The sequence below is a fragment of the Lacerta agilis genome, chromosome 5 (assembly GCF_009819535.1).
Source record: "Lacerta agilis isolate rLacAgi1 chromosome 5, rLacAgi1.pri, whole genome shotgun sequence".
NCBI classification, from domain to species: Eukaryota; Metazoa; Chordata; class Lepidosauria; order Squamata; family Lacertidae; genus Lacerta; species Lacerta agilis.
Genome location: NC_046316.1, coordinates 397,600 through 415,015, shown reverse-complemented (window position 1 = coordinate 415,015; position 17,416 = coordinate 397,600). Strand labels below are relative to the sequence as shown.

The window sequence follows — 17,416 nt, the reverse complement described above, 5'->3', positions numbered from 1 at the left end:
CTCTTTCTCCCTCCTGACCAACTGCCGTTCCCAAGTCCCACCTCCTGCAAGCGAACTGCCACTCAAACAGACGGAATCTTAACTCTTCACATGCTGGGGTTTCTGACCATACCCTGCCTAAAGGCAGATCCGTTACAGGTGGCATAGATAAATGTTCATAAAATAAATAAAGTCAAATCCATCTTTGCCTTGTATTGCATCGGAAAGTATGAATCTGTGATGTGAGCTTGGATTACCTGTGGAGGTCTTATGAGTTCAAATCCTCAGATAATCCATGTGTGTTGCCAAGATTGGACCCGAGAGTTCACTATCAGCAGATCCGTGGCAGAGCTAATTACTTCAGCATATAAATCTTTGGGTCAACCACCACTCACAGGGGTTATGGCAACCTTTGTACCAACAGCAGCTGCCATGAACATCAACAACTTCTTGGAAAACATGGATGCAGTTCTTTGATGTAGTAGTAGGCTGGATGAGGGCAAATTGGCTGAAACTGAATCCTTAGAGACTTTGTGGGGGTGTGTGTGGGTGTGGATGGGGTTTGTGGGCCTGGGATTTGGACCTGGGATTTTGGCATGTTGCCTTTTCTGGGCAGGGTCACATTCCTCTGAAGGAACAGATACTTTGCCCAGATGTGCTGCTCGATTTATCATGATTGCTGGAGGCACTGGACACAGTGCAGTTTGTAATGGCTCCACTAACCTGTGCCTCCAAATGTAATATTTGCAGGACTGTTGAGTTCATGTGTACAGCTCTGACAAAGGCAGACTATGAGGAAAGAAATAAAATTCATCTCTGATAGTTGTTGGGCTTTTACTTAATATTTTTTTATTAAACATAACTGCATTTTCTCCTTCACTCATAATATTGGCACATTGATCAGAGGGAGACCTTTTTTATTTAACTTGAGCAACAAATCAAACTATCAGTTTCTTTTCCTGATCTATAAACCAGCATGTAGCTATAGATTAAAGTGTGAGATTTAAAACTTGGCAAAATTTTATCTTTGATTAGCCAGCAAAGCTACTGAAGGCTATGCCAAGTTGGAAATTTAAGAGCCTTTTCTAGGGCCAAGTTAAGTCAACCACCATCAGTTTGAACATTAAATCTTCATTTTTCTCAGTCCCCTTCTTGTCCTGCTTATTATGATAAAATGGAGATTAAGTGAATTGGAAGAAGGAAGCATTGGATACAAAACAGGATATAATTCAAACCATTACTCTGGATTATCTACTATTCTGAATTGCAATAATGTTCACAAACATTCTCAAATACTTTATTTAATACTGATTAGTCAGATATTAAGAGTGTATGCTCTAGAGAATTGTCCTATTGTGTATGGAATCATTGGGAATGAGTTAAGAGATTGGTCCATAATTATCTGCTCTATTTTTGGAATCAGAATTGAAGTTGCCATGAAATTAGGATTACACGTCAGAAGGGTGTAACCTAACACACTTGAAATGGAGCCATGTTCCTTAAAAATGGACGCCAACTGTCAGACCCCTGTTATGAACAGAAATACAGGATTTGGCATTACTATTAAACGAAATGGGCACCACTTAGATCTACAGAAATTTTGCTTGATGGGCAGTTGTTTTGTGGCTTAAAATATTACATATATATATTAAAAGCACATGTCTTGAAGTCCTATGGTCTTTTTTTTTTACATTGAAGAATTCTTTACTTTCCCTTGCCGAATTTGTGCTCCTCTGATTTCCTTTTACAGCACCATATTTCCTGAACCACAAGAGAAGCCAATGCATTTCACAGAAATGTTTCTAGAGAATGAAAAATTTAAAATAGCCATGATATGCTGTACAGTAAATTCCAAAAAAAATTGAACCAGGACAATCACTAGAGATGAGAAAACAACACTTTTGAATGCTCAAATTTTATTTTAATAGTGCAGCAACTACAAACCCTGGGTATTCAGCCTTCTAAGTCCCATGTAGAACTTCCACACCTAGAACAGGCTTCCTTCTTCAGAAGTTATGGCCCATCAATACAGTGTCAGGAGGAGATACATGACCTGGGGACGTGGAGAGAGCTGTACATACCACCCTGCTGCCCCTTTCACCACACCTGCATTTTCACACAAGTAAATACTAAAAAAAAATGTAGTTTGCTTCAAAAATAATTTTAGTTGTGTATATTCTTTATACAAATAGAAGGGGGGGGAATGGAAGCAGTGAGAGATTTTACTTTCTTGGGTTCCATGATCACTGCAGATGTTGACAGCAGTCACAAAATTAAAAGATGCCTGCTTCTTGGGAGAAAAGCGATGACAAACCTAGACAGCATCTTAAAAAGCAGAGACATCACCTTGCCGACAAAGGTCCGTATAGTTAAAGCTATGGTTTTCCCAGTAGTGATGTATGGAAGTGAGAGCTGGACTGTAAAGAAGGCTGATTGCCAAAGAATTGATGCTTTTGAATTCTGGTGCTGGAGGAGACTCTTGAGAGTCCCATGGACTGCAAGAAGATCAAACCTTTCCATTCTGAAGGAAATCAGCCCTGAGTGCTCACTGGAAGGACAGATCCTGAAGCTGAGGCTCCAATACTTTGGCCACCTCATGAGAAGAGAAGACTTCCTGGAAAAGAGCCTGATGTTGGGAAAGATTGAGGACACAAGGAGAAGGGGATGACAGGACGAGATGGTTGGACAGTGTTCTTGAAGCTACCAACATGAGTCTGACCAAACTGCGGTAGGCAGTGGAAGACGGGAGTGCCTGGCGTGCTCTGGTCAATGGGGTCACGAAGAATCGGACACGACTAAACGACTAAACAACAACAACAACAGTTTTTTTTCCATGAAATCCCAAGACATATTGTCAAAAGCCTTTTCAACATATATAAACATCATTGCTGCTCCCCCCCATTTTTTACCCCCAGGTATTCTATCACATTTAAAATATTTCTTATATTATCTTTCATTTGTCTACCTGGTAGGAATCCTGCCTGATCTTGATATATATATTCGCCTAAAATTTTCTTCAGTCTGTTTGCTAAAATGTTTGCAAATAACTTAGAATCGTTGTTTAGTAGTGAAATAGGCCTGTGATTTTTAATTTGCATCAAATCAGAATCCTGTTTTGGGATAACTTATATAAGCTTCTTTCCATGTTCCTGGGATTCCACCTGTTTTTAAAATCTCATTCATTACATCCTTCAGCGGATGTACTAATTGTTCACTAAGCTTTTTATAATTTGCTGTTAATCCATCCGGTCCTGGCGACTTGCCATTTTTAGTCCAGCTAATTGCATCTAAAATTTCCTGACATGTTATTTGGTATGCTCACTTTTCTTTGGCCACCTCATGAGAAGAGAAGACTCCCTAGAAAAGACCCGGATGGTGGGAAAGATGGAAGGCACAAGGAGAAGGGGACGACAGAGGATGAGATGGTTGGACAGTGTTTTTGAAGACATGGGACAAGCGGGTGCGCCAGCTGCTGCTGCTGGTGGTCCGGCTGGTGGACCAGTCTCAGGAGGTGGGGGTGCTGTCGCTCCAGACCCTGTTGGTGGTCCGGGCCGAGCTCCCGGCCATGACCAGGGTGCACCACAACAGGGAGCTACTCCGAAGCAAGAGCCGAGGAGCGCACCCATTTCCCCAGTGGCTAGGACTGGGAGACAGTTCAAGCGCAGTAGAACGTCTCCAGAAACTGTCCCAGAGGGAAAGTTCAAGCGCAGCAAGTCCCTAGGAGAGTCTCCTGACGCCAGGGACTCACAGGCGGAATCCAGTACATCTGGGTCAGAGGGGGAATCCGAGACAGAGCTGAGGCGGTCCAAGAGGACCACAATAGGGAAACCTCCTGACAGGTACACAGCCACTAGTGTGTGGGCTTGTATGGCTCAGTGTGAGCCAGAGAGTGAGGAAGTGCAGCAATTGCCTGAAACAGTCAGCCAGGAACTTGAACTAGTGCCTCCATGAAGCTTTGGAAAGCATGGATTTCCAAAGGAGTCTTGCTGACAGTTGTCTTTACCTAGTGCTCTGTTACGTTGCTGATATAATTTGCCTTGCAAAAACAGAGGAACAAGTGCAAAAGTTTGCAGAGGAGCTTAGTAAGCATTTCAAGCTCAAAGAACTAGGTCCAGTAAAGGTTTACCTAGATGTCAAGATTTACAGGACAGAAGATGGAAGTTTCTTGCTGAGTCAGGAAGGCAAGATTGAGCAATTGCTTGAGAAGTTCAGGATGTCTGACTGTGCTAGTGTCAGAACACCCATGGAGACTTGTTTCGTAAAGGACAGTCAGTCCAGGGAACAATCTGAGTTCCAGAGTCCCGAGGTGTTCCAGTCAGCTCTAGGAAGTCTGTTGTATCTCTCCCAGTGGAGCAGACCAGATATAGCCTTTGCTGTAAATCTGCTCAAAAGGGAAGCTGCAAAACCCAGTGTGCATGCCTGGAATGGCATCAAGACAGTGCTTAAGTACTTGCAAGGTTCCAGAGATTGGCGTCTCAAACTGTCAGCAGAAGGCGTGCTGGTCTGACAGAAGCTGGGCCAATCTGCATGACAGGAAGTCAGTGTCTGGACTTGTTGTTAAGTATGGAGAGGCTCTAGTTTGGTGGAGATCCACAAAGCAGAGTCTCCTTGCTCTCTCCTCTACAGAAGCTGAATTAAGTGCGTTGTCAGAAGTCTGTAGAGAGGTGGAGTTTTACAAATGTTTGGTCAAGGAGGTCAATGGAGAGTGTTGCCTACCCATCACTGTTTGGGAGGCGTGCCTGGCGTGCTCTGGTCCATGGGGTCATGAAGAGTCGGACACAGCGGAATGACTGAACAATTCCTGTCACATCTTTGTCAGCTCTAATATTCCTTGCTAAAACCTCCAGGACCAGAATGAACAAGAGCGGTGATAACAGACACCCTTGTCTGGTTCCTTTTTGTATTTTACATTGATTTGTTATTACCAGATTAATAATTAATTTTGCATTCTGTTCTGAATATATAGCTTGGATTCCCGTATTAAATTTTTCTCCAAATTCCATTTCTTCAAGGCCTTTTTTCATAAAGTCCCAAGAAACATTATCAAATGCTTTTTCTGCATCTATAAACATCAATGCAGCTTGCTTTTCATTTCAAACTTCCAGGTATTCTGCTATGTTTAAAACATTCCTAATATTATCTTTCATTTGTCTACCTGGGAGAAATCCTGCTTGATCTTGATGTATATATTCTTCCAAAAAAAAAAATCATTCTCATATATATATATGCAAACAGTTTGTAATCATTATTTAATAATGCCTTGGGCCTATAATTTTTAACTAAAATTATATCTGAATCTTGTTTTAGGATTAATGTTATATACGCCTCTTTCCATGTTTCTGGGACTTCCCCATTTTTTAAAATTCATTCAGCATGTCCTTTAAGGGAACCACAAGCTGTTCACTTAATTTTTTATAATACTTCGCTGAGATTCCATCTGGTCCTGGATATTTACCTGTCTTTGCTTGATCAGTGCTTCTAATGATTCCTGCACTGTTATTTCAGCATTTAATAATGTCAGTTTTTCTTCTTTTATTTTTGGAAGGTTACTACTTTTTATGTATTCTTCCACCAACATCTTCATTTCAGTTCCTTTTTTATATAGACCAGTAAAATATTTAATGAAGGCTTCCCTTATTTCCTTTGGTTTATCTGTGACTTTGCCATTGGATTTTATCTTAGTTTCCCTGGCTTGTTGGCATGTTCAAAGTACTTTTGTTTCATCCTTTTAATTTTCCACCCTATTTCCTCATTAATTGGCATTAAATATTGTGTTTGTAATAATTTAATTGCTCGCTTAACTCTCTCCTTTTTCTTTCTCTACTATTTCATCCAAGATTTCCTCCCCCCCCCCTTTCCCCTTAATTTCTTCTTGGTTGAGTTTTGTTGGATAAACAGTCCCCTCATAACTGCTTTACTGACATCCCATACTGTTTGCAGCTTGGTTCCATTATCAAGATTTAATTCAAAATAATCTCCCAGTGCCTTTTTGCGATTTCAAAAAAATTATTGTTATCTAATAAACCGTTCAATAAACTGTGTATTTTAAAAAGTTGTCCTTTTGTTTGCTATACATTTGGATACCTTAAGACACCTGATCACCTTATAGGTTCTATTCTAGGCGTGTGCTGCTGTTTTGTTTTTTTTTAATTGTACTTGTCTTACTCTGTCCTTCCTTTAATTGGTTCTTGATAGCTACTTTGGAAATTTTAAATCAGAAGATGGGATAAAATGTTTCAATAAATAATAACCGAAATAAAAATAAAATTTTGAGTATCAGCTGCTAAATGTCATGGCAGTTCCCATCATTCCGCTCTTTTTTATTGGTTAGGGTATATACATGTGATAATTTTAATAAAATTCTTGTTGGATAGCACTACCCATGTTTGACTTGGTTTGAAATATATACTGTATAGCTCTGAATTGGCAAAATGAAACACCTCTTAAGAGGTTTACCCTAAGCATGCTCGCTCTGAGAATGCTGATGTTTGAAAAACTAAGTTTAATTTTTACTGAGGAAAAGATGTGCTGCAAGTACCTAGAATTACAGTTGGGCTTTGTAGCCAAGCCTTGGTTTCTACTAGCCAACTATGAAGCCCAGTCCTATCATGATAATGCTACAAAATTATATGCATTTTAATTGTGGATATTGACTGCATGTACATATCATGGCTTTTTGTAAGCACACAGATTGCTCCTGCTTCGTTCCTTTCCACTTCAAACCAGGGATTGTGGTTTACTTAACCACAAAACAAAACAAAACAAAATGGGGGAAAAAACAACCCGCTGTTGGTAAACCAACAACCAACTTTGGCTTTAGATCACAGTTTGTTTAAATCACAAATTGCCATAGTTAAGGACTACCTGGATAGCAAATTGTGGAAGGCTGAGGCTGTGAATGCACTATACCTTTAAAGCACTTTTTTTCTTCTTAACCAACTACAATGCCCAGAATTCTTTCAAGGAGATACATTATATAAATTATAAATTATATTTTATTACATAAAATGTGCTTTAAATGTTCTTTAAAGGTATAGTGGGTAAACAGGCTTACACAATGATGGTTTACAAGCTATAAGGAACACCATTTCAGATAAAACCACAGCGGACTTTGCTAATAAACTCTGTCATTTTGTCCTTACCCACAATAGCTTCAAATTTGGTGAGGATCTGTTCCTCCAGATCAGTGGCACAGCAATGGGCACCTGCATGGCCCCACAGTATGCCAACATCTTCATGGCAGATTTAGAACGTTTCCTAAACTACCCATTCAAACCTCTCTGGTACCTGCAATACATTGACAATATTTTTATTATCTGGACACATGGTCAACAGACCCTGGACACCTTCCACCAGACATTCAATGACTTTCACCCCACCATCAACCTAACAATGAACCAATCTATGCAAGAAATACATTTTTTGGACACTACTATAAAAATACAGGACGGACACATAGACACCACCTTATACCGTAAAACAAGTGACCGACAAACATATCTACATGCTTCCAGCTACCATCCCAAACTTACCAAACAATCCATTGTATATAGCCAGGCCCTATGTTACAGCCGCATCTGTTCCAACTCTACAGGCAGAGACTCTCACCTAAGAGATCTACAGCAAACCTTTTTACAACTAAAATATCCGCCTGATGAAGTTAAACAACAGATCAACAGAGCCAGACTGATACCAAGAGAGAACTTGCTGCAAGACATACCCAAAAAAGAAAATAGCAGAACACCACTAGTAATCACATACAGCTCCCAAGTTAAAACAGTACAACACATCATCAGAGATCTCCAACCTCTCCCAGACAATGACAGTTCTATTTCTCAAGCTCCGGGAGGAAGACCTTTTATCACCTACAGACAGCCACCCAATCTTAAACAACTCCTCACCCACAATAATACAGCAACTAGACTTAACATGGACACTGGCACCAGAGCCTGCAATAAACCCAGATGCCAACTTTGCTGCCACGTACACCTGGACATCACCATTACTGGCCACAACAAATAATAATAATAATAACAACAACAACAACAACAACAACAACAACAATTTATTCTTTATACCCCACCCATCTGGCTGGGTCTCCCATCAAACATACCAATTCAGGACTATTTACAAAGACATTGGATTCTTATCTCATTATACATGACAAAGCTATCTTTAGCCATCTCACCCCTTTGTTTTTTCCTGTAAGACCAATTGCAGTCGTTAACAGTCGTCATCAGGTTTACCACACCTATCAGCCAATCCCCCATTCCCACCACCCTTCTGAGTAATACCCCTCCCCACCCTCTCACTATATATATAAGGGTCTGGTGACTTCTGTTTCAGTGTATCTGAAGAAGTGTGCATGCACACGAAAGCTCATACCAAGAACAAACTTAGTTGGTCTCTAAGGTGCTACTGGAAGGAATTTTTTATTTTTAGTGTGGTTTTTGTTGTTCTAGGCTGTTTGCATATATGCATCAGCTTGCTTAATGCTTTCCACCAAATACATATTTTATTTTTCAAAACCAAAAATCTATTTTAGATTTGGAATGCTGTGCTTGCTTGCCTGGCTGGCTGTGCATGCCAAGTATCTGCTTTGTATAAAATAAGCCTCTTTTAGCAAACAGTTCAGTCAAACTTATTTAAACATTATGTTGCCTATTTAACCATAGTGTTAAAACATCCGTTTTAAAGGAATAATGTAAATAGCATATGGTATTAGAATTTGAATTAGACGGTGCCACTGCAGGAAGGATGAGACAGAGCTAAGACTAGCAATCAACTAAAGGAAATGGGTGGGCATAATATGAGCTTGCTTCTCTTATAACCCTTTTCAAAGGCTGATTCCTTCCCCCTCCCAATAGGAATGCTTTAAAGCTCTGCTTACCTGAGCCAGGTATGGCTCAGATTCTACTTGCATCATGGTGCTGTTTTGGCATGTTGTTGAGGTTTGTTGGAGGGGAACGCTTTCTTACTATTCACAGTTCTGATTTCTGATCTCTTCAAGTTGGAGCGTGAACTATTTTGGGGGCATTGCTTCTATGTTTTCAAATAACTCATAATTTCCATCTGTTTTTACTTGTGGTTGTGAAGATCATGCTTGGCCCATGGGATCTAACAGTGTGTGCTGAGAGGATGTGGAGTTTTGTCAGCCAGGGAAATATGTCTGCCCCCCCCCCCGCCTCGATGGCTCGAATAAGCGTTTCATCTTGTGTGGTCCCACTGAATTGGATCTGTTTAGCAGCACTACTCACCTTCCCTATCTATTACCAGTCTTTTGAATGTAAGATTCTAATAAGGAATATGAGAAGCAAGAATGTAATTCTGTTAGCAGAAATATAAAACTTGCATTAGACTAATATTAACATTTGCCTTAGAAATTCTAGATATCTGTGAGTGTACTTTGATACTGAATTCTATTTGCATGAATTTATAGTCACAGGCTGACTGTCTTCTCCATTTATACCAATCTGCTGTATCTTTGTTTCAGGCCTTACTGCAGTCTACGGTTCAGCAACGCAAAGAAACCATTGAAAAACAGTATGCGTCTGTGATTGAAAAACAGGCACAAAAGTGTGAAGAACTGCTTATTGCTCAAGTAATTGCAGTGTCTCTTTGCAAATGTTTATATAAAAATATATATGTATATCTTGGACAGAATTCAAAGAGCTACTTAGACACATAAGGGCATATTAAATGTCCAGTGGATTTTCTTGCATTTTAAGTATCCATATTGTATCCCAGATATGTTACGAGATTTCAAATATTTCTTCCTGTGCAGTCTAAGTTGCTGCTGTTGGAGAAACTCAAGTCCAAAGCTTCCTTTGGTGTATTGAAATGATGGTGTAATTCTGCACTCTGTTCCTTTGATTATCATAATAATTCTATTATGAACCACCATAGCATATAGTATGGCTATGTTTAGATAAATTGGGTGCAACGATCGCTGCAGTCTTAAAACGCGGCACCGTGGAGCTCCAATGCCGGTCGGGAGGGGGCCGTGGGATCGTGCCCGATGGCGGGCATGATCCCACGGCCCCCTCCCTCCCTCCCGGAGCCGCGGCGCCGTGTTTTAAGACTGAAGCGAGTGAACAGCAGCGCAGCTGTTCGCTCACTGCAGTCTTAAAACGCGGCTTGGCTTGGCTCCGGTGCCGGTTGGTAGGGGCCCCCAGACTTTTTCCCCATAGGAACACATTAATTAAATTTTAATGCATTCCTATGGGAAAAGGTGCCTCGCAAGACGAAATTTTCGCAAGACTGTAGTTTGTGAATGTATGTGTTAAAACTTAAAGAGGAGTTAATGAATGCATAGAATGCCCTTCCTTATATAACTCTTTGTGGCAGGAGATTGAGCAGCTCAGTGAAGCCATGTAATGAATGGTATGTGATGGATTAATTAATGTGGTCAAAGAAAAGCGTTACTTACACATTTTTCCAGAGAAATTGACTTTTCTACATAGTTTTTCTCTGTAATATCAATATTTTTTAGCAACTGTTACTGACTTAGGCATACAGTATGTGGCCTGCTCATTTACACCTTCATGTTTGTAACATTGATTTTAGCAGTTTCTGTACTGCATTTCAGTTCATCTTGTTTTTGATAGATGGGTGTTTTGAAGTAGCTGCGACTATATGCAACTGTTTACCTGCTGTGATTCCTCAGACACAAGCTTAATATAAAAAAGTAACTGCTTATGAACATGATAAAATGACTCACATTCCAGGAAAGAGATTTTTTCCTTTGCCTGGATTTTTTTTTTACCAGGAATCATGAAAAACCACAAGACTGTATTTATATTTGACTCTACATCAAACAGTTTTCATCTGTAGCTGTTGCTTGAAAAACTACTTGCAGAAGAAATGTAGCCTATTTCTGAACTTTTGTTTTGAGCTTCATTTTTACAAAGGTGCAGACAAAAGTTATGTGATCCAAATACAGTTTTGCCTCCCTTTAAGATGAGGTTGAGGAACCTTTACCAGCTTGAGGGTAACATTCTGGGGGCTACATGCCAATGGTGGGTGGTGCCAGAGCCAAAAGTGGGTGGTGCCAAAGCCACCTCTGTTCCACCCCATTAATATATATGCACCATCCTTCCAAATTTTCATTCCAAACATCTGCACATCATCCACACAATCATTTAAACCTTATCTCCCTTTCTCCATCAATTCTTCCCCCACTCCCTGCAGCAAAAAAGGGTTTGCAAAAAGTCCCCATTCACAGGAATGGTACTCCCCCCCCCCCCAAAAAGCATATGCTCCTGTGCAAAAGGATATTTTGGGGGGGGGACAGCAGGAAGAATGTCAAGGGGCCTAGGGAATTGCAACACAGGTAAGCGTCCCCCAACACTAGACTGAGGATGGAGTACATGACATGGAACACTTTTCAGCAACAGTCTCATATTAAGTGTAATTTACAGGGGAATTTTTCAGTTCAGTGGTGGTGTCATCTGGCAAAATGTTCATTTACACTCTGATTATTGAGACATCAAAGTAGCACAGTCCTGCGTTCAGGCATTTTATCCTGGAAGTGACTAATACTTGTCCTGATCCTAAGGCTAACCACTGGTGGTGGTGGTGGTGGTGGTTAAATTTATATGCCACCCATCTGGCTGGGTTGCCTCAGCCACTCTGGGCAGCTTACAACATATATAAAATCCCAACAAAACATCAAACATTAAAAAAAAATCCTATACTAGCAAGAAACAATCAATCAATAGAAACTAATAATAACAATAACAATAATAATCACAACAATAATAAACAGTTTACAGTTATACCCAAATTAAAATAACCACCAACCTCAACTAAACATTTGGCCAACACCATCCTGACAAAAACAAAACAGAGGGACCAAAATTAGAACCGTTTAAAACATTTTAGCTAGTTGCGCCAACCCAAGAGTCTCTCTGGCCTCCCAGGAGCCTCTTAGCGGTTCAGCATAGTGGTAGGATACTGTGTTTGCTTGTGATACTTGAGAAGGAAGCCTTGCTTGTAGCTTCTAGATCACTGGTGAGAATCGCTAGAAATATACAGAATAAGGAGGGTTGTGCAGTCTCGAAACAGCAATGTGGTTTTTTTTAAAAAAATGGAGTGCTTTCTCATTTTTATGAGGGGGGAATTAAAGAACATGAGAGTTAGCAAGCTGAGAGCTCAGCTTCTGAATTAAAGTTCATAAAACGATAGAGGCATGGGGTCGTGACGTTTGTTGATATACTAATGAGTAGATTGAGCAACTTCCCTATGTAGAAAGGTGGCAACGTTCAGGACTTTTGAGTTTAGAGAAAAGGTGAGCAAGAGACGACACATTAGACATTTATAAAATCATGCAAGACATAGAATTATAGAAGATGTTTATAAGATTATTAGTTACAGGTAGGTAGCCGTGTTGGTCTGCCATAGTCAAAACAAACAAACAAATTCCTTCCAGTAGCACCTTAGAGACCAATTAAATTTGTTATTGGTATAACAAATATATTGGTATATATAACAAATATATTGATATAAGATTATTAGACATTTATAAAAGTTTTTCTCCCTCTAACAATAAAACTCATGACCATCCAATGAAGTTGAGCATTGGAAGATTTAGGACGGATAAAATAAAGTCCTTCTTTGTGCAGTTGGATTTTCTGTGAGCTATGACTACCCCTGCTCCCTGCAGATTTCCCTTAATTGCTTCTTTGCTCAGTGACTGGCCTGTTGAAAGAGACCAAACCATTACTCTTAGTTGTGATTCCTTCATTGCGGAAGGTTGGACTAAATGACCCTTGGGGCACCTTCCAAATCTACAGTTCTGAGGCTCTACTATCCCCAGCTATGCCTTGTAATGCACATCACTTCAGCCATTCATCTGTAGATGACGGATGTCTTTAAGTACTTACTTTTATTTAATGCATACATAGGTTTGGTGGTTGATGGTTCTGGATTCCTAGGTAGTAGAGGCCTGGAGAAAGCATGTACGTCTCCTGGACCCTTTTCCTAATAAGGGCCAATTACACAGCCAAATAACTGGCACAACATAAGGTATAATTGTCCTGTCTCCGTTTCTCATTATTAGTTTGGCAGGAAAACCATTGACGTGTAAGCATTGTTAGGTTCCTGAACAAAATAACCACATTTTTAGGATTGAAACTTCACAAACTGCTGTGTCAGAGATACTGTCTTTGTTAATATCTTACTGAGAACAAAGAGAAACTCCTAAATAAAATATTCACGGATGTAAATGAACTGCATTTCCCAAACTCAGTGTAGCAAAATAACAGAAATACAGCAACTGTTTTGCAGTTGACACTAAGCTGAGCTCTTCATTCAGATAGGTATTGATAAGTTTCAAGAAATACTTTTCTAAATCTGTTTTCCAAACCCAGTTGAGCTTACGTGTCTAATTCCTTCCCATTCCGCCCACCACACAAATGTTCTGTAGGAACTGACTGAAATTATTTTAACAAATGTTTCCTGTCTGTACATACCAAACCATTTCCCAAAATATTTTACCTAAACTCCTTAATTTCTCCCTATAGATGCTGAGGTTTTTTTAAGTGTGTTGGTAAAGAATCCTGCTTTTACAGATCAAGGCCAGGGAAGACATCTTGGGAAAGCCAGAGGGGCAAACGCATTGCAGACAGTTACGGTGGTTTATTCAGGCCTTTATCCAAATTTCTGAGCAAAACTTGTTCTTGAATATGATCTCTAAATCTCTTCAGTTAATTTTACATACTTTATACTCAAAACAAAATAAAATATTCCTTCCAGTAGCACCTTAGAGACCAACTAAGTTTGCTCTTGGTATGAGCTTTCTGAAGAAGTGTGCATGCACAAGAAAGCTCATCCCAAGAACAAACTTAGTTGGTCTCTAAGGTGCTACTGGAAGGAATTTTTTATTTTGTTTTGACTATGGCAGACCAACACAGCTACCTACCTGTAACTGATACTTTATACTGAACAACATAGCCAATAATATTTAAAACTTCTTGGGTCACCCTTCTTGTTTAATGGGAAAGGGACACACTTGTGTGCATTTTAGAACTAACTGTTCTTTGTCATCTTTGATATCCATATTCAGAGCCATTGCAGATATTACTTTGAAAAACATCCCCCTTTGCTTTTGTCTTTGTAAATTTACACTTGAAAGCATGGCCACATGGAAGATTGCAGCAGCTACATCAGTGATTAGAAAAAAACTTCAAGTTTTATTATTTTTATATTAATAGATTGTGCAATTTTTCTTAGCACAGTAGCAGCTGCTCTCATATCACATGTGAACCTAAAACAGATGTTGCTCTGGCAACATCTGCTCTGGCTCTCTAGGGACGAGCTAAGGAGGCACAAATGTATGTTCTTGTATCCACTGTTTGCAGATTGGGGGGGTGTTTTATTTTTATTGTAGAAGGGGCATATGGATGAGGGGAGCTGAAAAATGCCCATCTTGTCTTTATCTCCCCGTGCCCTTGCACTTTTGCTTTAGCTCACGTGGTATCAGAGCCAGGCTGGGAGAAAGTGATAAGCATGCACAGTGAAAGTTAGGGGAAGAGACCCCCCTTCCCCATTCCTCAACATTTATCATGAAAATTAGGCACACACACTGCACTTTTCCTCAGGGAAAGCCATTTGGCCCCTTTATTGGCCACCAAACAGTAAATACTTTTTAGTTCCGGTGTGCTTTTAATTACATTTACAATCTTTTATAAAAAGCAGCTCCATATATCATTTATGCTAGCTTCATTTATCATTTTTAAAATTGTGAATGGAAAAGTATAATTTCTGATAATAGGTGGGATATAAATTATTGGAATAAACAATGGTAAAAATCACAGACTAAATCGAAATGTCTTTTTTAAATCCCTATTTTAAATACTTACTAACATCACAAGTGAATTGTCACCATTTTTACTGCATATGCTAGTGGAGTCACTGATCTTGTTTCTATGTACTACAAAAAAATGAAGCTGTGCGCACACAGCAGATGACAAGGTATCAGTATAATTTCATATAACCTGCAATTTCCCTTTACTGCTGCTCTGTACATGCACAGAACCTGTGTCTACATGTGTTATATATTATCTGTAACAACCTGTTCCTTTTACCAGCTCTCATTTGCCACTAATGCAGTTGCAGAGTTGTAGCATATGATCCTCTTGTTTTATAGCATCAAAGGTTGCTTGATATGTTGGACAAAGAGCACAAAGTTTTAGAAGAAAAAACAGAAGAATCTTTGCTGCAGCAATCACAAGAATATAAGGTACATTGTATATACAAACTTTAAAGCTTTTAAAACCCAGGGGTCATCAACATGACTTCCTGCAAATGCCCATAGAAAACTTCCCTGGTGCCCACATCCCCCCCCCAATGAAATTGGCCTGAAGAGAAGCACCCTGTGGCAGGCAATAGAATAGGTTCTGATGTGTGCTTGATTGTGGTGTTTCAGTGCTTTTTGCCCACAATAATTTCTCCAATTTGCAAATGCACACACAAGTCCAAAAATATTGGCAACCCCTGCTTGGTGGTAGTAGAGTGTCATTTGAGGTACATAGAGCTACTGTATTTGCTGAGAACAAATAACATTTATTCAGTGGTTTTGGGGTGCAGGCAATCTTTAGTTTGGGGTGGAAGACTCCTCTTCTTGGCAGCAGGTACAATCTGCATAAAATGAGCTGCGGGAATGCATTTTTCTCAAAAGGGTTTTTTAAGCAATGCTCCTGTATGAGCTAGCATTTTACACTTAAAAGGGACCCCTGACCATCAGGTCCAGTCGTGTCCGACTCTGGGGTTGCGGCGCTCATCTCGCTCTATAGGCCGAGGGAGCCGGTGTTTGTCCGCAGACAGCTTCCGGGTCATGTGGCCAGCATGACTAAGCTGCTTCTGGCGAACCAGGGCAGCGCACGGAAACACCGTTTACCTTCCCGCTGGAGCGGTCCCTATTTATCTACTTGCACTTTGACGTGCTTTCGAACTGCTAGGTGGGCAGGAGCTGGGACCGAGCAACGGGAGCTCACCCCGTGGCAGGGATTCGAACCGCTGACCTTCTGATCAGCAAGCCCTAGGCTCTGTGGTTTAACCCACAGCGCCACCTGGGTCCCCAATTTTTTTTTTTTTTTTTTTTTTTACACTTACTGTCCACTATTTTATCTCTTATTTCAAGTCCTCTCTCTCCTCCCTCCAGTTCTTCTTTCCTTCACTCCATTCTAAGACCCCTTCAGGAATGGAAAATCTCCCCATAAGCTAGGCTATGCCATCCTACGCTTTTGTTTTGTATTTTCTGTTGAGTGAGAGAGAAGGAGGCAGAGGGTTTAAAAGATTATATTTATTTAGCTGATCTTACTGGGGGTGGCGCCGTGGGTTAAGCCACAGAGCCTAGGGCTTGCTGATCAGAAGGTCGGCGGTTCGAATCCCCACGACGGGGCGAACTCCCGTTGCTCGGTCCCTGCTCCTGCCCACCTAGCAGTTTAAAAGCACATCAAAGTGCAAGTAGATAAATAGGTACCACTCCAGCGTTTCCATGCGCTGCTCTGGTTCACCAGAAGCGGCTTAGTCATGCTGGCTGCATGACCCGGAAGCTGTATGCTGGCTCCCTCGGCCAATAAAGCGAGATGAGCGCCACAACCCCAGAGTCGTACGCAACTGGACCTAATGGTCAGGGGTCCCTTTACCTTACTGGGGGGATCCTTTGGGTTTGTTTGTTTTTTAAAATAACTTCTTTCCTGAAATAAAATAAAAATACAAAACAAAAGCCATAGGCTAGGCTTTCCCCCTTAGGCATTTCCCCCTTGCCAACATTTACTGTGCTCCCCAGTCCTCTTTGGGACTGAAAATTGTGCTCTGTGGCCACATCAAAGCTGTAGGAAATTGGAGCTTAGAGGGTAGGGTTATTTCATTTAGTTGTTTATTTAGTAAAAATTATACAACTCTTGATTGTAAAAAACAACAACAACCTCAGAGCAGCTTACAAAAAGATAAGACAATAAAATCACAAAAATAACAACACTACTTTAAAACATACAAAAGTTAAAATACTAAAACAGAATTAAATTATCTCAACCTTCTAAGCATCTGGGTAGGCTTGTCTGAGCAAGAATGTTTTTAGCAGGCACAGGAAAGAGCAGAGCAAAGGCGCCTGCTCTTCTCAGCTCCTGCTTAATCTTGATAGGCAGGGAGTTCCGTATGGCAGGTGCTGCCACACTAAATGATCAAGTTCTTAGAAATGTGGAACCGGTATTATGTGGCACCTGTAGTAATGCCAATTCCGCCAATCGAAGCGGTCTCGTAGGTAAGGTGGTCCCAAGTTGTTGCTTTATATACCAATAGTAACACCTTGAACTTGGCCCGGTAGCAAATAGGCAACCAGTGCAGATCTCTGAGCACAGGTGTTATATGTTGACAGGCTCTCGTTCCTGTCAGCAGTCGTGCTGCAGCATTCTTCACTAACTCCAGCTTCCAG

General features: G+C 40.5%; 1 protein-coding gene across 1 annotated transcript in view; it reads left to right on the top strand.

The window, feature by feature from the left end:
• CCDC91 (coiled-coil domain containing 91) overlaps positions 1-17,416 on the top strand; it is a 116,586-nt gene that overhangs the window by 54,484 nt on the left and 44,686 nt on the right. The window contains 2 exon segments of the mRNA XM_033148222.1: positions 9,473-9,580; positions 15,128-15,220. Coding sequence (XP_033004113.1) covers positions 9,473-9,580; positions 15,128-15,220 — 201 coding nt within the window.